The 25,147-nt window shown below is 31.3% G+C and overlaps 2 protein-coding genes across 2 annotated transcripts; one reads left to right on the top strand and one right to left on the bottom strand.

Annotated features, from left to right (window-relative positions):
- Window positions 1-11,047: 11,047 nt before the first annotated feature.
- LOC108569354 lies at window positions 11,048-12,608 on the top strand. Its single transcript, XM_017930872.1, has 2 exons — window positions 11,048-12,103; window positions 12,154-12,608. Exons 1-2 carry the CDS (start codon window positions 11,915-11,917, stop codon window positions 12,583-12,585), a joined length of 621 nt encoding a protein of 206 aa, XP_017786361.1. The 5' UTR covers window positions 11,048-11,914; the 3' UTR covers window positions 12,586-12,608.
- Window positions 12,609-12,716: 108 nt separating this feature from the next.
- Window positions 12,717-16,790, bottom strand: LOC108569353 (DNA excision repair protein ERCC-6-like). Its single transcript, XM_017930871.1, has 13 exons — window positions 16,628-16,790; window positions 16,018-16,525; window positions 15,735-15,966; window positions 15,527-15,676; window positions 15,341-15,468; window positions 15,122-15,279; window positions 14,871-15,068; window positions 14,632-14,805; window positions 14,416-14,571; window positions 14,084-14,326; window positions 13,820-14,023; window positions 13,506-13,667; window positions 12,717-13,452 (listed from the first exon to the last, which is right to left on the bottom strand). The coding sequence occupies exons 1-13, from the start codon at window positions 16,682-16,684 to the stop codon at window positions 12,721-12,723; spliced, it is 3,102 nt and encodes a 1,033-aa protein (XP_017786360.1). The 5' UTR covers window positions 16,685-16,790; the 3' UTR covers window positions 12,717-12,720.
- Between the last annotated feature and the right edge of the window lie 8,357 nt (window positions 16,791-25,147).

The raw sequence follows: 25,147 nt of genomic DNA, 5'->3' as shown, positions 1-25,147 counted from the left end.
TATGAATTGGATAAACTAAATCATATATATTTATTAGATTTATTCAAATTTATGGAAATTATCAATATGTATTTATTTTACCATTTCTCTTTTAATTTTAGTAATAAATTGGTTTGCTATGAAAGTAATTTCCTTTGAAAAACACTCAATGTGTTCCGTCCAATTTGTTTAACTTCATTTAAACACCATTTATTTTAATTGAACAAACTTTCATTTCACAGTTTACAAATCAACAATTATAGTCTAATAATCAAATTTCTTATACATTGATAGTAATGATAGTTTTTTTGGGGTTGAATTATTATTCTGCCTTGAAGTGAAGAACCTGACCAAATTATTACATAAAATATAGTAATATTAATGAACTAGAAAAAGTCCCTAATTTTTATTTAATAAAATTCAATGATGAATATTATTAAATAAAGTAATATTAAATAAACTATAAAAAGTTACTACTTTTTATTTACAGTCTATTCCGCTTAATAGGAATATCGGTCAATCGGGACAACTGCTTATTAGGGGTAAATCCTAAAGAACGGAAACAAAATCGAGCAAATAAAAAAGGATCTTCAGATAATTGGGCTAGTCGCTTAATCGGGACAAATATACTAATCCCAATGTATCCCGATTAAGCAGAATGTATTGTATTTGTATATAATGCACTGGTATAAATTTCAACATTGAAAATGATCTTAAATGTTATGTTGAAGCTCTGACTAACTTTTCTGAGATGGATTAGAGCCACATAATAATGTAGAGGGTCAAGGGTTGTTCTTATTTGATGTCAATTTTTAACGTACACTCACTCACAATACCAAAAGTAATTTCCTATTTGTAATATAATGCTCTGCTATAAATTTTAACATTCAAATGATCTTAAAAGCTCTGATTATTGGTGACTTAAAATTGGTATGAATCCTCACAAATCTGATTAACTTTGTTGAGATGGATTAAGGTCACATACAAATGTAGAGAGTCAACGCTTGTCCATATACATTCTAACTAATTACACAAATTTACACATATTTATTTGATATCAACTTTAAAAGTAATTTCCCTCAGTTTCACAATAATATACTTTACTTTTCTCCTTATAAAATTTCAAATAGTTTTGAAAATAACTTAAAAAGTTTATAGTTAGTATACTTGGATTTCACATAACATCGAATACAGTTCGCTAAACTTAATTTCAACTTCGCTTGATTTTAGCCTTTCTAGTTTAATTTCCAAATACTTGAGTTTATCGGTTCACAATATTATTATATATGAATTGGATAAACTAAATCATATATATTTATTAGATTTATTCAAATTTATGGAAATTATCAATATGTATTTATTTTAACATTTCCCTTTTAATTTTAGTAATAAATTAGTTTGGTATGAAAGTAATTTCATTTGAAAAACAAAATTTGCAATTGAAGACATATTTTTTGTTATTACTTTTCTCTATTAATTACTTTCGTTAAATTTATGTTTGCATTGAATAGGTAAAATAGAGAACTGTAGGTAATTGATAATTCTCCTAGGTGTAATTCGATATTAATATTACCGAAATCGATTTTGTGAACAAAATACATCGCGCATACGTAATCATTGCAACAAGCGCAACATTCATCTGCGATTTGATTACATTGAGCATTACCTCAAAAGCTCGATCGTGTTTGGTTAATATTATTAATTAATGCCGAAGCTGACATAAAACGATTTCACGAATAATGCGGACTAATTATCAGGGTTTACGTATCCTGAAAACTATATTAAGAAATATAACGCTAAAAATGAATAAAAAAGTTTGGTAGTTTCTTCTATTCAGTTCCTAAAATAAACAATAATACCGTGTAAACCCAATAACTTTGAAGAGTGAAGGAATTTTAAAGTTTTTTTTGACAGACATTTAATTATTGATGTAGATACTTTTTGAATTGATATATTGTGTCTGGAATTATATGTCCAACAAAAATAATTCATAATACAAACCTCCTTCAGTTTCAGAATTATATGCAATTATCTTCATATAACGCAGTATTTATATAATGCATTTGTATAAGTACTGCATTTTAACTTTGAAGAAGTATTAAGTCTCGATGACTTTTATAAAAAAAACGTTGAAAACCTAACATAAACGATTTCAATGTAATAATAAGAGAAATAATATTTATTAAAAACTCCATGGATTATTTTTTGAAAAATTATCACTAAACTTACAGTATGAGCCCAATAACTTTGAATACTGAAGAAATATTGAAGTTTTTTAACAGAAATTTAAGCATTGATATAGATACTTTAATTCATCAAATACAAATCTGCAGTGAGAAAGAAAGACGAAGTTATTCAATTTTGCAAAATGATTCAGAAATAATTCATTTTAAATAAAACATTTCATTAGATTTCTGTATCCTATAAAAAATTGTTTCTTTCAACTATTTACAGTGATTTTCATCTATTCCTGGCCAATGTTGTACAAGATAGTTTTTGCTAATATAAAATTACATGTCATGGTTTCTTCTATATATCGGGTGAATAAGAAAGAAGAGTTCATAATGTGGGGAAAAGTTTCGTAAAGATTAATATTAATAAGAAACCTCTTCGAAATATAAGTACTGGATTTGAACATTGAGGAAGGTGTAGGAAGGAATTATTAAGTCGTTGTTGTTGAAAACCTAATATGAACGGTTTCAATAAATATTTTAGATTATATAAAATATAAATTGGAAAGTTCAAAACTCTTTCCTGCGGTAAAACATCACGTTCTCAGTTTTAATTATTCCGGATTTGTAGTGGTGCGGTTTTTCATTAAACCTTTGTTTTTTTTTTTTTAATGTACGATGACCCAATTCCAGGAGGTATTTATATATATTTTTTGTCTTCTTCGGTGAGCGACTTCTTCAGAACGGTGCGGTGCGGCGTCGAGAAAGTTTTTGCAACTTGTCCTTCCTAATTGGTGACATGTTGCGCGAAAGTTAATTAAATTGTGTCGGGTACAGAAGCGGCTCGCGGGTCCAGGACCCAGAGGAGGTTCTACCCATCTCTCCTCCATCCAGAAAACAAAGCAAAATTTCNNNAACCAAATAGATTCCACGACGCGACTCACGACCCTTTTATTTACATTTTACCCCGTGGTGATTACGACCGCTAAAAATTGAGACCCGGACTCCTTCCGAAACTTCCCTCACCTAGTTTAATTATAACTTCAAAAGACGGCAAAGTTCACTTCGTTTGCGTATTTCCATAACAATACCTACAATTATTTTATTGCATGTAAATGTATTTGTTGGGCGAATGAGAGACGGAGGTTTTAGGGCGGCGCGGAAAGATAAATATTTCACGTGGCGCGCGGAGATTTATGAAAAGGGAATTTTTGCGCGAGTGCTCTTAGTTTTATAGTTGTTTATTTGTTGATGAGATGTGCCGGAATAAATTGCACCAGGGGTGAAAAAAGCGGCACCGGATGATGGTTTTGAATAAACTAAAGGCCGACGCCCATCGATCAACCCTGAAAGTTTTCATTTATTCAACATCGTTATAAGAAAACTGCATTCATCGAATCCTTAACAACAGATCCTCTCAATTTAATATTTATATACAAGTCTCCGTATCGAAATTGCAATTGAGCCGCTCGATAATGAAATAAGCCTGTCTCCGGATACACACACACACACACTCTCTCTTCCTTTCAGCAGAATCCGGGAAATCTCATCTAAAACACAACACCACGCCCGAAAAACAGAAGCCTCTCTCTTTCTCATTACACGGCTTTCATTACGGGATAGAATCAAATTCTGACGCTCATCCTGAGGGGAGACCGGGAGACGTAAAAGTACGTGTAAAGCATTGAATATAAATGGTTCTTGTATACGCATATTATCGTGATTATTACCTTTTTCTCCCCCATCCTTTTCGTATTCCCGTCTTTCCGGGAGAGGCGGAAAAATAGAGCACAGCCGAAGATTTTCTAATTTGCATAATCCCGTTCAAACGTGCAGATGATACCCGAATATCCTTTACACTTTGCGTGCCTAAGCAAAAAAATAAATAAAATAAAAGGAAAAAATGAACGAAAAGACGCGATTAGTTCTGCTAAATTTAATCTCAATATTATAATTAGAAATCTTTATACAGAAACGGCTACATCGAGCAAAAATTTAATATTAAAATTAACTAAAATAGTTTACTTACACAAAATTGCCGGTGCAGATGAAATTAATAAGTTAACTTAATTTTGTCTAATCCGTCGTTTTTTTTTTGATAAATTAAGTTAAATACTTTAGGAATGAATTCATGATCACGTTTTTCTATTTTCGTTTAATATTTGAAAAAAGATGTGATTTCACTGCGAAACCACTAGGAAATAAGCTTGGAAATAATTACGTAATCCCATGGTGGAACTACAGGCACAAATATAAAAAACATGTTTTATATCAACCGATAATTCATTATTAATAAACAATTGCCAACACTAATCAATTAAGTTTCCTCATTCAATAAAAAAATCAAAGTTTCGTTGATATAGTAAATAAAACTAAATTTGAAATCGAATATGAAGATATGTGAAATAAGGCCATTCGATGTACTAAAAAAAAGTGCTAATGCTAATAGAACGCTTGATTTGAAGATTAAGTAAAAACAAATATAAAATCGGTGGCAATCGCAAGGCTGACAACTGAAATACCGTCAATCAAATTCCCGACGTTTGAAATGCCGACTGTATTGAAATCCCGACTGTAACGAAATCCCGACAACCATAATCCCGGCTATATCAAAATCCCGACTATATTAAAATCTTGACAACCATAATCCCGACTGTATCAAAATCCAGACTATATCGAAAATGTCTACAATAACATTTTTAAATTATTCCGGAGCGTAGTGACTTTTACATTGTTATTAATAATAAATAATAACATTTAATAATCTAATTGTATTTGAGATTATTTCATAATGTTAAGGTTTATTATGAATAATTCAACAGAATCAAATAAAGTATTAATAATTTCTTGTTATTAATAATAAAAGTGTAGCACAAGGTGACTACGCTCCGAAATAATGTTATTGTAACAATTTTCGATACAGTCGGGATTTTGATATAATCGGGATTATGTTTGTCGGGATTATGGTTGTCGAGATTCTGATACAGTCGGGATTATGGTTTTCAATATTTTGATATAGTCGGGATTTCGAACGTCGGGATTTCAATAGACGGTCTTTCGGTTGTTGGGCTTTCGATATAGACCCCATTTTACATATATGTAATTAGAAAAATAATTCAGTAATTACAATTTATATGAAAATATCAATCAAAATTTATTCTAGTCCTTTATATATTTAACACATTTGTATTGTTAAATTCTATTAACTCTTACGAACACTTACATAATAGACTAGTATAGTCTTCCAGTCATACTATTTGTTAAAAAGTTCAAGTTAATTTGATTCTCTAATGCAGTGTTTTACAAACTTTTTCCTGCAACGGAACACTTCGTAAATCCTGAAATTTTATAGGACAGGTAATAATAAACAAAATTTTATAAAATGAGAAAAAAACATTATTATTTATTTAGCAATTATTCCATTTCAGGTTTTCACGGAACACCTATTAACATTCCGCGGTACATAGTTTGGGAAAATGTACGCATCCAATCAAACAATTTCATTTTTAACTTTCAAATATTGCATTTTCAGTCTCTGTTGTATAAATTCAATTTATTATACAAAATATTTTAACCAACAATTAAATGACCACAATTGTCCATGCCTAACGATTTTTTTTAAATATATTTATTAATAAACACAGAAAATTAAACTTAATCCCATTTGTGGACATTACATTCGTACTTACGTAGATCTATTTAATCCTGGTTTATTACCTGTAAATAATATAAGTACATCTGATGATGTTCGGACGAATTCGACTAAGCCAAAAGATTATTATCTATAAACACTATTTAAATCAATTAACTATATAATATCCTTGTACATAAAATGAATTATATTTACAAAATAATTATAATAATTACTCCCTTCGTCCAAAAATAAGTGTCCTATTTACAAATTTTATTTGTTCCAAAATAAATATCCAATTTTATAAAAAAAAAATATGCAAAGGTATTATATATAATACGTGTATTTTCTATAACAACATTTAACAAATTAGTCACTATAAACGGTCAAGTTCCTGTCGTGCTAACAATGTTCCTTGCAAAAGCTGCCTTGCCCTGTTTGTTCTTGCTCATGTGAAGAATCTTGGAATCGTTGTCTCCTTTATGAAGCATGGTCAATTCCATACACTTCTCCAATATAATGAAAACATTGTATTTCCACAATGAGTTCATCAATACTGGACTATATGTGTTGTAATGATTGAATGGCGTTAAAGAAACCCAAATCAAGGATATTGAAATCGGGGTTGTTTTGTAATTGACAAACTATTCTTACATCCACACATTTTCAGTAGAAGCGCGAATAACTTCTTCATCATCAACACCGCAATGTGGTTTAGCATTATCTTGCTGGATTTTGATTTGCATGGTTTTAATACCAATAGGTCATTTTTTATAACGGGAATTAACTTCACTGTAATTGTTCGAATATAGACTTCTTGGGTAGTTTATGCAATTACGACCGTAATAATTAATCTTAAACAAATTGTCAGCGGGTAAAAACCCAAATTAACAATTGTTAGAATATTTTACCTGTTCACTACAAAAACTATTTTGGCAAATGTGAAACATCAGGCGGCTACTAGAGTCACTTTTTCCATGCTTAATTTAAATATATAACTACTGATATATTCATTTCATTATTTCAATAATACATTAAAAAAAAACTAAAATCGGACACTTATTTTGGAACGAAGGAAGTATTATTTGATCAATACAGTTTATACATTAAAGTATTTATTTTTATAATTATTTTCTTAAAAATATAGAAGGATTAACATAATTCATATAATTAATCTATGAAGCACAATTTACTAAAAGGAATGATAAGGATAAAAAGAAATAAATGAACAAATTTTTGCCATTTGCAAATTTTATTTCTACGACATCTGCAGTACACTGAACACACATTACATTGAAATTGGAATCTACACATTGGAACGTAAGCAAAGTAAGGCTATTGCGTCGAAGATGAAGAGCGTTTCAGATGCATCGTCATCATCATTATTATCGTAAATGTAAATCCGTATAGGAAATTGGCGAATGCGTCTCTACATGATTGTGTTTCTTAATGATATAACAAGCCCGAATTAAGGCATTATTGTAATCCGACATCCGGTTTTAATGAACCGCCTCCGATAACATGATTTACAAAGGATTTATTGAACAATTACCGGGTGTTGGGTGTATGGAGGAGATGCAGAGGTCTGCTGTTGACGCAAATACAATTACATTTACACCGTTGGTATATTCGAAGCACAATTCTCAACAGCTTCAAAACTAATACCAGATACGTTTTGCTTCAAAAAAAAAAACACACGCATGCTGCACACATTCATCGTACCTTGTGTAGAAAATGTCGAAACCAGACAAAATTCAGAAATTTTGATTTAATTTTCTATTAATCGCATTGAAAACGTAAGTCTTCCACGTTACAAAACAAACACTCCAAACTGTAATATAAAATGTAATTCTACGCCCAATTCTAGTATTACCAAATATTTTAGTATTTAGTTTATTATGAAATATTTCAACTACTTTTACCAAGAAACAATAATTACATATTTATTACATAATTAAAAGACAAATGAAAGGAGGTTTATTGAAAATACTTTTGATAACAACTTTCTCCAGAAAAACAATAATTGTATATTATATTAAATAAATACATAGATGAAGATATATTGGGAAAGATTTGAACTATTTTCGATAAATACTTTTTCAAAAAAGAAACAACAATAAATGCATATATTTTACATTGTTAAATGAGACACGTGGAAGAATTTCAAATGCTTTTAAACCAAATCATTTTTTAGTTGTTTAACTCGAAAAAAAAAGTTGTTATGACTTCGTGAAATGGAATGCAGATCAAAAGGACAACTTCAATTCAAACTAGAAACTCAATTTAATAGAATCGCAACTATTATAAGGAAAATACTGTTCTGTAATAAAATCACAACATTATGATACATAAAATATACAGTGGAACCTCGCGTAACGACAACGAATTAATTCCAAAATTTCCGGGACTTCTCTTCTCATCGTCACTCGTTATGCAAAACTTCGCTCGTTAAGCGAGTAATTTTTCTTACAATTCATTTTGCTCGGTATGCGAGGTTCCACTGTATACTTAATGACTAATTTGTATTTAGTATTAAACCGAAATAATTGCCTAAACATTATTCATTATTTTATTATTTATATAACATAATTAAACTTTTCTATGGAAAACAGTCATTCGATGGAAGATTAATATTTAAGTGCTAAAATATTTCTCAACTCTTCGTTACTCGCGCAGCGTCTGTGAAACGACAGTATGTAAACTAGGCAATTAGACAAAGACCAACAATCACTATCCTTTGTTTCTGATGATAGTTACATTTTTATAAAAAAAAACATGCTTAGAAGCTAAATATTTTTAATTAGATTGAGAATCAATTATATATCGATTATTCAAGAAAATTGGAAACAAAACTGGAATGATTCCTCCTTATCAAAATTTGTAGTTAATTATATATGTAAAAATCATAATAAACTAAATAAAATTAAGTTTGGATTTTGGTTTAGAATAATGCGAAAATGTTCCGATCAATCGAGTTTAATAATTCGATTGAAGTGGCATTTATGAACTATATATAGTTCCGTCCTTATTTATTCGTCCGCCCTTCGAGAGCAAAGAGGTTTCGCCGCGACTCTCATTATAGATGCTAAATAACCGAGTTAGCCTGAAGAGGGCTTTGTATATTACGAGCGTGCTCAGATTTTCGACTTCAAAATTAAGTTAAACATCGCTTCGTTAAGCGAATCCGTTTAAGGCTCTGCCTTGCGTTCGACGCAGAGCGAAGTCGAAATCAGAATACAATAGAAGAAGAGAATGCGCAAAGATACAACAACAACAACAACAAAATAAAAAACAACTTAAAACGTAAATAAAGAGAAACAAATATGCGGCAAATGATGGCGGATGCCCCGGGATGCAATTTTTGCTTTAGCACTCGGAAAGCGCCCGAACCTCTTTGATGAAAATTACAACTGTAATTAAATAATACAACCGCCCCCGACGTTTCCGAGCTGCAATTTATACACGCAATCCCTCCAACTGCGCTCATTATTTATTAATTCTGACCGTTGTACCAGTTCTGCTCTCTTCTTCATCCCCCCTAGTATTTGTTTTTTTTTTCTTGCATCCTTGTTATTTGCGCTGGAAGCATAGGACCCGGCCGTTATAATTTATATAATATTCGCCTGACGACTAAAAAAAAATTATATAAACAAAAAGAGCGTAAATTTCGTTGGTAATAATAATAATAATAATGTCGCCGTGGGTCGGATAACTTTTGTTATCTGCGTTGCGCTTATAACGCGGAATAAAAAGCTCCGGTTAAAATATTATCGCGGCTGCGAAATTCACGAGATGGGAGCAATGAAACAGGACACACTACAGCAGCCAGGACGAGTACAAAAAAAAAATGTGTGGGATGTGTATGCGCGATGCACGCGTCTGTATATGGAAATACCCGTAACAATGTAATGAATATAGTTGCATGTTAACGCAACGGCTGTGCCTGCATGACAACGAGTCTGTATAGTTACTTTTGTGTCCCGAAAATACACATATATATGAAGCAATATAAATATAGGCGCGCTACACGTGTGATTAATGCTACCAAATTTAATACTGTAATTCTAAACCGCTCGCATTAAAAGATGCAGTTCACCAATTCGCCAATGCAAACAACATTAATAACAACATCGATGCAGCACATCTACATATTGCTGCATTTCACAAAAAGCTTTTTAATATTAACATTTCGAACATTCAATAACACACTTATTTTCTTTGGAAATACGAAAAACGCACGCACATGTTACATACATTTATTTTTAATTCTTTCATTTTGTTACTCATTTCTCTTTGCACACGTTATTGTTCCTATAAAGATCTTAAATTAGTTAGTGTATTGTTTTTGTACTCTGTTTATATTGTTTAAACTTTATTGAGCATCCCAAGTTTTAACTAAAATATCTAATTAAAAAAACATAAATTTTCGAGAACTTCCATTATATTTATACTCTGCTGTAAGACATTATTATGAATATCACAACCTTCGAGGATTTACAATTTACCTCAATGGAAGTACCCAGATTTTTTCAAACTAAATGATAATCCATAAACATAATCAATGCAGAGTTAAGAAAGTTGCTGAAGATGTAAAATGCTATTGAAAAGTCGATCGAAATTTCACTGTATTTATTTTTTTGTACATAAAATTCTTTGTTAATTTCTAATCATATAGTAAATATATAAAAAAAAGATTTTTAAATTCTATTAAAATTATATAAAATAAATAAGAAAATTCGATCAAGCGAAACGGTACTAATACTAAAACTCTACAATATGTAATTAAATATTCTTAAAATAAGGATTAATAGAAACTATTGTAAAACAAATTTCGTTGCAATTAAAAAAAATATTGAGCAATAACAAATTTTGGAAATGTTTATTTATACTGCATGATCATTTAATATCACGGTATAACTTAAAAAGTGTTAAATCACAAAGAAAAAATATTATATTTTAAAAATAAACTACACATGTATATATCAGGTACAATTTTATGTAACAGTCGACAATACATATTGTCAAAGAAAATTATACAAACGCGAAAAAAAACTATCTCAAATATTTAAAAAATAATGAATTATATAATACTTAAATTATCCAAAGCACTTTATCTCCAAACTTCAGATAATATCCAAAACGTTCATCTATGTAGTAACATGCGTTGCGTAACACCGGTTAATATAATAAACACATAACATAGATTATTATCCAGCAACTAACAACATTGATCACATTTACTTATGAACAAACATTTGCACAAAATCGACATTTCGATAAATAGTCTAAGTTAAAAAGAATGGAAATTAAAGTGTTGAGATATAATTTTGTAAACATTCGAAGTAGTAAATTATATTTCGATAGATTAGGACGATTCAAAAGAATGTCCTGAATCGAATAACATTGTTTAGGCCGTTTCTATTTACTCGAAACTAAAGGGTGTCCCAAAATTAACGCAAGATTTGAATTTGCCGCCATTTGTGCAGCAACCCCAAAAAAACACAATCTGAAGACTAAAAACTGTGTTTTCTATTTAATTCAAATATGGCGATAATTTTGGGACATCTTTTATAAACAATTACAACATCGAAAAAAAACAATAATCCACACAATTCACGTTGCAATTTGTATCATTTCATTCGTGAAGTGGGAATCACTGGATTTCCGTGTGTAAAACGTATTTTTAATATAATTCAGTTCATTTTCTTATTAACTATATATGTAGGTGGATTTACGAACAAACGATTTGGTCAAAAGTTCTTATTTTTTTTGGCTTACTTTCGATGTATTTGCACATATCGTTTGTCCATTTGATCCCTCTTTTTTTTTACCGAAAATAACTTAAATAATATATCTCTTAAAATACTTTCGTCCCTATAAATAGACACGTTGTAGACATTTATAAACATTCATAGTAAATAACATTTACGCTCACTATTTTATAGAGTATTTGTCAAAATAGTGGCGATCGCTTCATGCAACCCTGTATATATATATTAATTTGTTAATCTACACATTGAGTAATAATAGAAGTAGTATTTGGTAGTCATAGAAATCGGTTAGGAATCCGTCAAAGTTTTTTTTTTTTTCAATTAGAACTTAAGGCTGTAAATTCAAAATTTCTGCGTGAACAATGAAGCAATTTTTAACTACATACACCCAAGATTTTACCGAAAAGGAATGGAAACCTGTAAGATATCCGAAACACGACGACAGAAAGAAGCCGACGCACACAGTCAAGTATTTCGAGTATCTAATTCTAGATAAAGATAAACCTCTAGAGCCTCCTGAGGAATACTATAAGGATTACTACGAAAAGAAGGTTAAATATCCCGTTAACAAAATTACCAGATGTAATAAGGTTTGCTTTAGTTTAAGGAACAATACACCGAATCAGATAAGCGATACTTCTGCAAACCGTTAGACGCTGAAATCTTGAAGAAATATTTCGCACTGCACGCACTAAGTACGTATCAGAACGACTACTGCCGTCTGTCAAAACAGAAAAACAAAGCGACAGATGCTGTGAGATTGGATAAGGACGCAGAACTACCCTACACTACCTACAAATCATCTTATCGCAACCCAGTGACTGTCAACAGAAACGCATCTATCAGGATACAAAAGATCGTTCCACCCACTACGATGGGCACAGAAAAGAAACTGTTCAAAAAGTTGAATGTAAGCACAGGAAAAAGCGAATATACTACGATCATTGGTGAGCTGGGCGGTGTGATAGTAAAAGATCAAATTCACGGAAAAATCATACATCCGAAATGCGAGGAATTCCTAGATGACACATAGAAAATACGCGTCTCTCGTTTGACTTAGACCACACAATACTAATAATATTATCATCGTTGTGTTAATTATAAATGGACATTAATTATATCTAAATACATGTATCACACTTATCACATTTAAGAACATTTAGTATATTTACCGCCTCTTCTTCTCCCGGCTCTTCCTCAGCGCCTCCAGCGCCAACTCAGTGCGAGTTTGAGTTTCGGAATGTATACGAAGAGTGCTGTGAACCTCACATCCCTCCTGTACGATGGTCTCGTGTTGTAACGCGCTGCAAACTCCGTTCTTCGAAAAGAGTTTCTCCAAAACGTACTGATCTTGAGACTGGCTGCTACTTTTATCAACCTTAATACTCTGCACTTCTTTCTTAACTAAATTCTGGACGACTTGGCCATCGATCATGACTGGCGCAACGTCTTCGTACTTTTTCGGCTTCTTACCTTTTGATTTTTTCGCGAAAATTTTTGTTAAATTCTCATATTTCTCTACCGCCACGTCAATCTTGGCCGGCGCCGATCTGGCTTCGTTGTAGAGCTCAGCGCTTTTCTCGGAAATTATCAAAGCTTTTGTGAAACTGACCTCCGTCTCGTGATCATCCAATTTGTTCGAAGCCTCCTGCACATCCGGCTGATTCGATTTCTCCCTATTACGTTGCAACAGCTCAACTGCACTCATCGTTTTCAACTCCTGCTTCTCAAGCATCCTCTTTTTACGTTCGCTCTCAAGCTGCACCTGCTCAACAGTCATTATCTCCTTCGGAACAGATATGTTCTTGGCTATTTTCGCAGCCAACTCGCGCATTTTTTCTCTTTTATCGTCAGAAAATTCAATTGATTGTTTTTCCTTCGTTTTAGTTTCAACTGCAACCTATTTCCAAACAAATATATATATAATCGATGAAAATTTAAATCAAGACTTACTCTCGAATTTTTAAAAATATTGGCAGTTTCCGGGTTAGTGCCAAAATCCACTTGCAAACTGAAAAGATCGTGCAAATCGGAAGTTTTGAAAAACTTTTGAGCCTTCTGATCGTGCAAAATTTTGTTGCTTAGCAGCTGCTTCCATACCTGCCGTTGGTAGATCTGAATAAAAGATTTATATTGAAGCTTGAATCACGTGCAATTTAAAAATTTACATTAAAATAGCTTAATAATAATTGATCTTTTAAATTTTTATAAAATTGAAATATCTGAATATTTGTCTTAAGAATGTGAATCGAACTAAATGCAAATACTTTTTCTTCAATGGTGCCAGCCGAAAGCAATCTGTAGATAGTGACATCCCTATCCTGTCCAATCCTCCAAGCCCTTTCACGAGCCTGCGTGTCCGTAGCCGGATTCCAATCAGGATCGTAAATTATAACTCTGTCTGCTCCAGTCAAATTTACACCCAAGCCACCAACACGTGTTGTCAATAGGAACACATCAATGCTGCTATCCTATTTAAGCAAAAGAAGATTATTTAAAAGTATAATCAGCGCATCAACAATGCACAGTACCTCATTAAATTTATCTATTATTAATTGTCGAGAAGCGACATTCGTTGATCCATCCATTTTCAGGTACACATATTTGTATCGCGTAAGGAATAGTTCCATGATTACAATCATAGATCGACTTTGTGTAAAGAGCAGAACTCTATGACCTTGAGATTTCCAAATTTTCAATAACCCCGCAACCACAACCATCTTCCCTGATCTCTTATAGTATCCGTAGCTATCCTTTTCCGCCTTGTTAATGTTCTAAGAAACAAAAAAATAAACGTGATATCAATCAAGCAAATATAATTCTGAAGTAAATCCAAATTAGAAGACAATTAAGTATTTCTTACTTGGTTGAGTGTTTCATCTATTTCATTAGAGTAAATATCGGGATGGTTACAAATTTTCCTTAAAGTGGTGATAGACATTAAAACGTTGGCTCGTGTATGGTTCTCAGAGAACCAATTTTTACTTCCTTTTCCCAATATATTGCTGACGTGTTCACTCTTAAATGATGTATTATGAAATAGGTAAAACATTGAAAAATATGCTAAATGATCATTTACCATCAAATAACCCTTGTATAGATCAATCTGTTCTGAAGTCATCGAACAGAAGAGAACCTGTTCGGTTTTGTTAGGCAATTTGATGTCATCCCGAACATCTGCCTTTGCTCGACGCAAAAAGTATGGCGATATAAGATTCTTCAAAGTATTAGCCATAGAAATGGCCAATGCTTCCTGGAAAGAAACAGTTCTTGTTTATTCTTCGTTCGGCAAATGTTTCCCTAACACCAAATATTTGCCTGCATTTTGGTGGCGTTTGCGTAACCTCCTTGCAAAATTGGATTGGCGAAATGGTCCATGAAGAGAGGAAGCGTTCCAAGCATCCCTGGATTAAGGAAGTCAAAGAGACACCACAACTCTTGCATATTGTTTTGCATGGGCGATCCAGTCAACATAATTTTGTGTGGAGTGCGGAATTCCTTCACAGCTTTGCTTACCTAAATAACATTAATATTCAAATATTTAAGACACAAACAATTTGTGTATATACCTTTGCACTTGAATTACGAATTTTATGGCCTTCATCTAGAATTATATATTGCCATTCATGCTCCATCAGTAAGCTTTTGTTTTTTAAAATACCTTGATATGTAGTTATTATTATAGCTTTGTGTTTATTCATATCCTTTATGAACTGAGCTTCACTACCTAAAACAAGAGCATGTTAATTAGTAAAACTATATTTAAATCAAAATAGGTGTAGTTTTACCATTGAAACTTCCCAACTTATGCAGAACTGCTACTCTAAATTCTGGACTCCAATCATGAAAATGCTTTACCCACTGATGAAGCACTGTTGTGGGACACACAATGATGGTTGGACCCAAAGGATGGTTACTACAGAAATAGAATATAATACTTTAGATAATTATAAATTAAAATTTCAAAATGTTACCTCTTTGGATTGGTTATAAAACTATAATTTAATGCAAACAAAAATGCAATAACTTGTACCGTCTTTCCTAGTCCCATCTCATCACCAAGCAATCCACCTGCAGATTTTTGATGTAACTCCCAAAGCCATTCCAATCCCTCTTGTTGATAACTGCAGTAACAAATCATTTAACAAAAAATTATCACAATATATAAAGTTATGTACATACGAGTAAAGGCAATTCCATATTTTTGCTGTTATCTTAAAACCAGGCCTTATAATTATATCATCTTCATCATCCACCTCTTCCAATTTAATTTTTTTATAATGTTTTTCCAATCTATTCTGGTAATATAATAAGCAGCCATCATCTAATAATTTATTATCAAATATTTTCTCTCCCCTTCTTGCTGAAGCCTTCTTTTTGGGTTTTTCTGTTTCCGGATCATAATCACTGTCATCTGAAAGGTAAGAAATTAATATCAGCAATATTAAAATATTATTGAAAATACCTTCTGATGGTACATATTCACTGTCAGAATCATCATCTCTTTGCTTCGTTTTATTAATGTCTTTATTAACATCATCAGTTTCATCTGGCTGTGCCACTTCCTCCGGCCTGACAATTGTACAAACTTGGGACCTTCTCCTGGGTCTCTTGTAGCTACTGCTATTGCATTCTGCACTACCCTTCCTTTTCTGTGCTTTGCCTTTAGCTTGGCTCTTAGAAATTTTGTCTGCTAAGGACTTACTTCTTTGGCTAATGGCAGAGCTTTGCCTGATAGACCTCTGCCGCTGCAGCTCCTCCTGACGTTTGATATAAGATTTGACATCCAAAATGGGTGCATCAGACAGCTTTCTTTTTTCACCAGACTCTTCCTTCTGGTCAGACAATTCACCCTCCTCCTTGCTTTCAGACAACAACTTCAACTCTTCCAAAGCCTGCCGCTCTAATATCTCTTGGTGCTGTCCCCAAACATTTATCCCATCCAACTCCTTTAGATCTTCCAACTCTGTAATCTGTGGAATAACATACATTCATTGAAACATTTCATATTTAGCAATGGAATATTCAAGTGTTGTATGATGTTGAGCAATGAAATCTAATTGGATTTGTCTTACATTTCTCTTGCATTCTACAGTACTGACTTTAACATTGCTAAAATCTTGGCTGTCCATCTTTAGGAACAAATTAATTGTGTATATTTTGCAGAACTCCTTTGGATTTGTTTGGAATCCTTGGAATGTTTGGAATACTTCAAAACAATAACATGTATCTTGAGACAATCTCCTTCAGTGATGCCAACAAGAGAAAAAAAACAAATAAAAGAAAATTTCAAACTCGAGAACTATTCACTATAAATGCATATAACTTTTCAACAAGATGGCGAAATAAACATCTACATGCATACATATATATGTTTATATGTATTGATACTCACTTATTCCAGCCGTATACACTTAAAATAATTGCAAACTCTGGTAGAAGGAGTTTTCAACTATGTTAATGGTTTTCAAGCACAAAGATTGCTATAAAACACCTATTTGTTTAAACTAGATGCGAATATACTTAATAAACAATGCATTTACCAAATTATTAAATTATTGATTTTTGGATTTAAATATATAGTGTCATCTTGATTTATATTTATTTACTATTTAACTATTTGCGCCATCTACATGTACATAGTAGCCAATTTATAGTTCTCTAATTCGTATTTGATTTTGACAATTTACTAACTAATTTTAAATTCAAAATCTGTAAAAATAAAGCTATAAACATAATTTTTATAACTCAAAATTGCGTTTTAGCTTAGTTTTAGTTTACTTTGTCCATAAATTTATATTACTATTAAATAATTTGAAAATATCAAGTGTAAAATAATTTTAAATTTGCTTTGAATATTATAAAATATCAATAAATTACTTAAATTATATTACAATAAGAAATACTTAATACTCAATGTAGACAATTATTTTTCTTCCTCTTGCTGCTGCTTTTCTCTTGAAACAATGATAATATTTAATATCTTCTTCATTTCATTGGAAAGATCAATCAATATCACTTGATTCAAACAAATATAAATTCTAATAATAAAAATATAATGCAAGAATTAAACTTAAAATTAATTCATCGATTAAACATTTACAATTAAAATAAAACTAATTATATATTAGCACTAGTTACAGCGCCAAAATAGTTGAACTTTGAACTTAGCTATATACGCGATAGATGGAGCAAGTGTAATATATTTTAGTCATGTAACAAACCTTTTGTAAGTTTATTGGTTTTTAAGACACATTAGAAGTTATAACAATTATTAAATTAACCTGCTTTAACAATCACTTATTTTAAAATTTATTGCAACATTTACTTTTCTTGTGAAATATGTCAATAGATGGCAGAAATAGTAAATAAAATCAGTGTTTTCCAAAACTTTGCTTAACTCTTTTTTTTTTATTTGTATTATAAATGCAAAAGTTAATATTAAATTATTTAAATCTATAGTTATTGCTTATTTCTGATAAATGTTATATAATAAACTTATCTATTATTTTAAATTTATAAGCACATTATTAGAAGAAATTGCAACAGTGAAATACAATATTAAACATTTCCATTCACAATAATTTTATTTTGTTCTTAAATTCAGTGATCTATCTATAAGAACAATAAGATGTAGACAACAACAAGATTAAACAACTAAAGGATTGACTCAGCAACTATCTTTCACTTCGAGTATATTGCGATATTAGCATCCTGAAGTACACAACACGAACAGTTTATATAGTTATTAGAATCGTCTTCGTCGATGGCTAGTTGTATTGGCCAACTCTGCTAATAGGTTGTTTGGGTGGACTTTTAGTTGCTAGTGATCATTTGGTGACTATTCCGACCTCTTCTTTTAATTGCTGGGTGTCGTTAAACATATAAATTTCCTCATTTGTGGATCATCATCTATTTCTTCGATAGGTATCTTTTTTTTATTATATTTATTAATATGGCTTTATATCTCAGAGTTTCTTCACTTTTGCCAGTATTTTTTTCTAAATTGCAATGCAAATTGCTTCGTGGTCTTTACGTGGTTCCTTCAGGTCAAGCAACGGTATAGGTCAGTGATGGAGAACTTTATGGGATAAGTGTGTCAAAGTTGGATACATAGATGATGCTTGTCTTCCAATATTTTTCATATGTAATGAACATTATAAAACATTTTGGCTTGTCACCTGAAATGTCTCGACTTATCACCACTGACACGAGTGTCATAGGTTTGACATCACTGATTTAGGTGAATCCCCAGAAACATCTCCTTCAGCTATTGACATTCTCCATCTTTTATCCTCCACCTTTTCTTCCAGTATTGAATATAGTTGAGGCTTTCCTAAAGCTTGCACCGAGTCTGCATAGGATGTAAGAATTGTTGTGTCATCTGTGTTATTGGCAATAAGTAAAAAAAAATATAATTTAATCATTAATGAGTTACGTACAATTTGAAAATAAAAAAATTAGTCTGTAGATAAAGTATATAATATTAAAAAATTTCGATAGATACTTGCATGGTTACTAAAGATAATCTGTTTGCTTATGGAAAATCTTAAATCGGATCATCTTTATAAATAGCAACACAAATCACGTCTTGTCATTGAATGTATGATACGTGATACCAGTAATTGATTTGTTGCGATTGGATTATTCTCGAGAATTAATATAACAGATTTCAACACTTGCGGATTAGCAGCAAGTCGTGATTGATTATTTATTTGGATGTGCCTGTAATCTCAATCTTGTATCTACGTGCGTAGTTATTTTTGCCACATTAAAAAAAAAAATTACTAAAAATTAAATGGTTTATATAACTAATAAAGTTACTATACAAAATATCCTATTACTAATTTTGGAATTGGAACAAATATCTATTTTCTAAACATATAAATAATTGTCATATGTTTGAAACATAAGCTATAAAATATGAATTCTATTTTCTCACGTTATTCAATCTTATCACTTACCTAAATCGGATTATTTATCATCTTCGTTGGTGTCGTGTCGTTGTTTGATTTCTGATAAATAGGGTATTAATCGATCATTATTAATCCATTTAATCCGCAACTGATAGAACGAGAGAAACAATACGTTATTAATTATTTTCCAGGGATTTCGCGATACACGCGATCGTTTTAAATCATCTCAATGAATTTGATGATTCGACAATTCTTCCATTTGTATATACCAAAATGCGATGTTTATGCACGGATTATGCATAAATATATTCGCTTTTTGATTGCAAATTTCTTAATAAATGTGTTTATATTTGTGTATGGTAGGATTAAGATATAATTGGTATCGGTAATCAGATATTAATTTTTAGCTTGTTTGTTGCCCATTCAATAAGATTAATCAAGTGATTGGATTATATATTTCTAATATTAGCCAAGAATCTGATTATCGGTTATTTTTACGATTTTAAAGCTGTATTTAATTACCAGATAATTTACAAGATAAACTTGCACACATTTAGTAAACAATACAATTTTTTATAAACTAACGCAATTATGTACACTAGATTGAAAACATGGGCGGATTAAGGCATGGTTTATATGGTCAAATACAACTAACCCAAAATTTGTTTAAGTGGGTAGGACTAACAGTAGGTCCGTTCTAAGATATTTTGCTACTAAGTACAATGCGTCCCCCTTCACTAAAAATTATATGGGAGGGAAAGCAAAATTGCCGCCCCAAAAAGTTAGCGCCCCGGGGTTATAGTCAGTTTACCCTGTGGTTAGGATGACCCTGGATTCCAAACAGTCTTAATACAAGAACTAGAACTAGGTTAACCACTTGGTTATAGTCATCTTTGTTATTGTGTTTGGTCATACGTGCAGTATTAGTTATGAATATTGATATCAAGTTAAATAGTTGTGTACATGGTACTTGTTAGTCAATGTTGTACATTGCTCCTGTATGGAAAGAAGTAAAGAAGATGCAATGCTTCAGAAAAGTACTGGAAACGAACAATAAGGATCTGCAGTCCGATCTGCGGATCGCTAATAGCTAATAGGCATACCACCAATTGAGCTCCTAACTAGAAATGTCAGAGGCAGAGAAGAGCGAGCAAAGGAGACTGCTGGAAAAGTGACAGGAAAGATGGGATAGCTCAGAAATTTTTGGATTTCCAAAAATCACGATGAAACAAATTTACACCTGAGCCAAGCGGTTACCGACTATGAAAATTGCTTGTACTGGAAAGAAGATGAATTCTTTAGATGATGCAGAAATATAAAGAAGGCGGAAGCATATCTTGGAGAACTGTTAGAACCAGAGACGATTATTGGTGAAATGCTGAAGAGCTAAGAGAGGAGAAATTAGTACTTGTTGAACAATTTGATAAATATCACAATATTTGAGTAGGTAAAGGAAATAGTGTATTAAATTTATGTAAATATTTATATTTTCTTGTTTCTATGTACGTTTGGTATTATACTTAAACAAAAATTCAAGTAAAATCATGTTATGAAAGTCGAAACTTCTTTCTTTAGTCACACAGTGCAGTGTTAACAGAAATATCAAATTTAATAGTTGCGTACGTAATTCTTATTACTAACACGAGCCAAATTAACAAGGTTTAAATGTTCTTATACCGCAAAATAGGTTTATGTCGAAAGTATAGAAAAATCTTCATGAAAAATCTTGTTTGCAGTGGTTACTATTAAAAACTGATTTCAGGATTTAACAGTAATTATTACGAATGTTTAGTATTAATAAGCGTAACGTAAAGAGACCGATGTTATAATGAGGGTAAAATTAGTAGTTTACATAATGATATTTATTTTTATTCTCATTCACTTCATTTTCCATTTAGGGCATAATTATCATAATTTTGATAGTTTTTTCCAAAGATCAATAGAGATGATATTAATTAGTTATCAGAAATACATTTTTCTTTGATTATTTGCACTGAGCGAGGAATTTCAACCTGTTTGATAATCTAATATTTCTTATATATATTAAGATGTATGTATATTTGAAACTGGTATATTTTTTTTGAATTGTCGTAACTATTCTCGTTATGTTTGTATAAAAACAATAACTTTGTTTTTATCAACTCAAATATCTTATCCTCTGATTAAATAGAAAGGTATGTTTATATGTATGTTTGGGCGTTCATAAATAATGGCCATATATATTTCAGTGGAGCGTGGCAATTATGTGCGACCCAACAGAGCGGTTACAGTTCGTATGGACGATCCGCAACGGCGCTGTGAGCCAAATTAGTCCCAGATTAAAACTGCGATGTCCCCCAACGGCCATTAACCGTACAGTCGACGACACCAATGGCAATTAGTTCTTCGCTGCCAACGATGATGATGCGACCAAACTTTTTGCTGGACTTTATACGTGAATTGGTTTTCGTTTTCAGGGACTACTGTAATTACGAACAGACACATTACGGACCACGGTCCATATACCTACATTTTCCAGCTGCCATCGCCAGAAACAACACTAAATGCAAATTGCACATAACCGTCGTAGCTTGTTTGCCTTTTTTTTTACCGGAAAATACGAATAAACTTTTTCATGTGAACAAACTGTCTCTTCACATTTTGAAAAAGTATAAATACATTTGCAATTTACAGTAATACAATAGTTGAGAACAATTAAGAAACAAAGCGAGATTTATATAATATAGAGATCAGAAATTAAAATTTAATTTGTATATTATATTTCGAGACAAAACATAGATTATCATGATAGGTGTGGCTTGTCATTAAGAATAATAAGTTGACATTTTGTGCGTCTCAGAATTTGTACACGTAAAAGAAAAAATTAAAGAAGTTATGAACAGAAATCCAACTTTCAGATAAACTCTACGAATACTTCATTTACATTCATATTGACAAGGTACTTTTCAAAATATATTATTTTTATTGTATAGGACTGTCATTTTTTTTTTGCAATGTAAGCACATTTCTATAATTTGGTTAGAAGTTAAATAGTCTTAAGAGCCTCTCTTCCTTGTACCAAACAGGTTCCAAGTTGTTTTTTTTCCATACATTTATAATCTTTTTTCTGTTTAATTCTGTTTATTATATAAACATATACATCAACATAAAGTAATCTCTACCTAGTTCGATACACTTTAATATAAACAAAGTGGACCAATTGTAAACATTCCCATCGATACCTTTACTTCAAATTCAAGTCCTTATTATAAACACATAATGATCATTACCCGTACAATCGTAATCAATAATCTTTTTTATATAAACAAATACATAGGATTTTGTATCGGTCTTTTAATAAACAAGGCCAAATCCCGTGGGAACTCTTAATCATCAGACCCTAATCCCAATCACAAGTCCCACCCCGCATTAATAAGAATTAACGTTGTAAATAGAAAAAGTATATAGAAATAGTCTCAGCAAAACATTTAAAGTCTCAGCAGAACTTTTGAGGACAAACATAGTCTCATAAAATCCTAAGATGAGCATAGTCTTAGTCAATATTTTAAAGTATCTACATTGTCTTGGAAAGGACCCCAAGAGTACCAATTATTATAATAAACTTATTTAAAACCAAACGAATTATTTAATTCCTACAACTGAGACAACACCAGACAATAATCCACTTTGTCCAGAATTCCATCTCTGGGACACGACAGGTCATTGTAGAAAAACAAGTTAGATAGATCAGAAAGCATATGATAATTTATATAACATTTGTTTGTTTGCCTTCCTTGGTAATCTTGGTAATTACAATTAACTGTTTTGATTTACAAATGTACTGTTGAGGTCTGTATATCGTACAAACATTTTTGCAAAAGATTTAAAAAGTTCAGGTAGTGAATATCGTTTTTACGCACATTTTGTTTGTTAACTGATTACCCACTGTAATACACATTTTTATCAACTACTAGATCCTTTAATAACATATTTTGTATCTCATATTACAGAATAATTCTAAAATTATTATTTACAACAAACATACATTTCATTAATTTTATCTTTATTCATTAATTATGCAAAACGTTCTTTAATGTTCTTTAATTACTAAACGCTTGAGACTGAAGAACAATGAACATAGTAAACAAATGTGATAAAATAAACAGGAAGCTAAACAAATAGAAAACACTGGGAGTTATTGAGTTTATCTAAGTACAATACTAAAATTTTCCAAATTTGCTTTTTTCTTATTAAAGTGGAAAAATGGTATTAGTTTAAAATCAATTCTTATTGCATTGGATTAACCTGAACATAGTTAAAATTAAAAAAAAAACTTTGGATTTCTTTTAAAATACATTAAAATTTAATTAATCTTTAATAAATTTCAGCAATATTTTCAATGAAAAAAAAATTGGTATTTTTTGGTAAGAGCTGGATATTTTAAATCGTATAATAAGTGAATCATAGTGATTTAGATTACAAGAACGGATCAATATTCATATATAACAACAACATAAAAAAATAACCTATACAGAAGTTACAAGTATTACTAGAATGTAGGTTTATACTCACTTGCAAAACGAATCATTTTTGTATACAATATAAAGAGTACATTAAAGTACCAACAACTCTGTTTCACGTCTGTTTATAATTTAGATGTGCCTGTACTTATACTTTTCAAGTTTTGCCCAATTTTTAGAATATTAAAAGTGAAAACAAATTAAATAAGATTGAAACTATTTAACAAAATGGTGTTAAAAAAAACACACACAAATGGTTTTGTTTCATCGAAAATATTAGAATTTCTGCAGAATATCACAATCAATTGATTTGGAATGGCAAATAAAAATAAAAGATTTTTTTTTGATGGAATAAATCAAATGAAAACGCGATGCCTGTGATCATGTGTGTTTGCTGAACTGGCATTCGTGAACCGATTATTCGGTCTGGCTGTTTATCCTCGCTGGCAATTATAAAAATATTCGCGGCCAAAACGATAAATTATAAATGTTCCGCACACGTACATCCCACCGAAATGCGTTTTTTAGTGTCGCATCCCCGAATTTATGCACCGAAAATATTCGCGTGGGCGTATTTCCTGCATTTTTATTTATTGTTGTCCCAATCGTTTCCATTCAAAACAACAAAACCAATAAAAAAAAAATATATATAAAAAGACAACTTGTTTTGATCTGCTATTGTTGTTGTTTATTTATTATTTCGTAGTTGATATCCAACATTTTTTTTTTGCGCGCTCACCTCGAGTGCCGGTGAATTATGTAGTCAATTAAAATAATTTGAATGTGACAGATGGATGGCATGCGTTGTCAACAGTCGATCATATGCTACTGTTCATACATACGCGACCGATGGATTCTTCGACGTCGGGCGTCGTGACGCTCATCGCCGCTACTGCTGTTGGCCAACTGCGCCTATCGGTAATTGATAAAGTGTATTTTAATGTTACTTATATGTTTTAATAAACACGGCCGGATTGTATCGGCGGGAAAGCAAACAGCAACTCTTTTTTTAACAAATTAAACTAGTGTTTAGTAGCTTGTTTGACATATGCTTGGAAATTATTATACTTAGATAAACTCAATAACTCGCAGTGTTTTCTGTTTGCTTCGCTTTGCTTCCTGTTTATTTTATTATGATTATTATTCTTCTTTTTATTTATTTTCTGCTCTTTTGTTTCTC

This window comes from Nicrophorus vespilloides, unplaced genomic scaffold (assembly GCF_001412225.1).
Source record: "Nicrophorus vespilloides isolate i.1.1-1 unplaced genomic scaffold, Nicve_v1.0, whole genome shotgun sequence".
Lineage (NCBI taxonomy): Eukaryota > Metazoa > Arthropoda > Insecta > Coleoptera > Silphidae > Nicrophorus > Nicrophorus vespilloides.
Note: the sequence above shows the minus strand (reverse complement) of the source record. Positions and strands in the feature narration are given on the sequence as shown.

Bases quoted from the DNA above. Each gene is read 5' to 3' on its own strand.
- LOC108569353 (XM_017930871.1), bottom strand. From the start codon at position 16,684: ATGGACAGCCAAGATTTTAGCAATGTTAAAGTCAGTACTGTAGAATGC. The intron at 15,677-15,734 runs GTATGTACATAA...TTGTTACTGCAG, and splicing joins ATATGGAATTGCCTTTACTC to TTATCAACAAGAGGGATTGG. The intron at 14,024-14,083 runs GTACTGTGCATT...TTGCTTAAATAG, and splicing joins TAATAGATAAATTTAATGAG to GATAGCAGCATTGATGTGTT.
- LOC108569354 (XM_017930872.1), top strand. From the start codon at position 11,915: ATGAAGCAATTTTTAACTACATACACCCAAGATTTTACCGAAAAGGAA. The intron at 12,104-12,153 runs GTTAAATATCCC...GGTTTGCTTTAG, and splicing joins AGGATTACTACGAAAAGAAG to TTTAAGGAACAATACACCGA.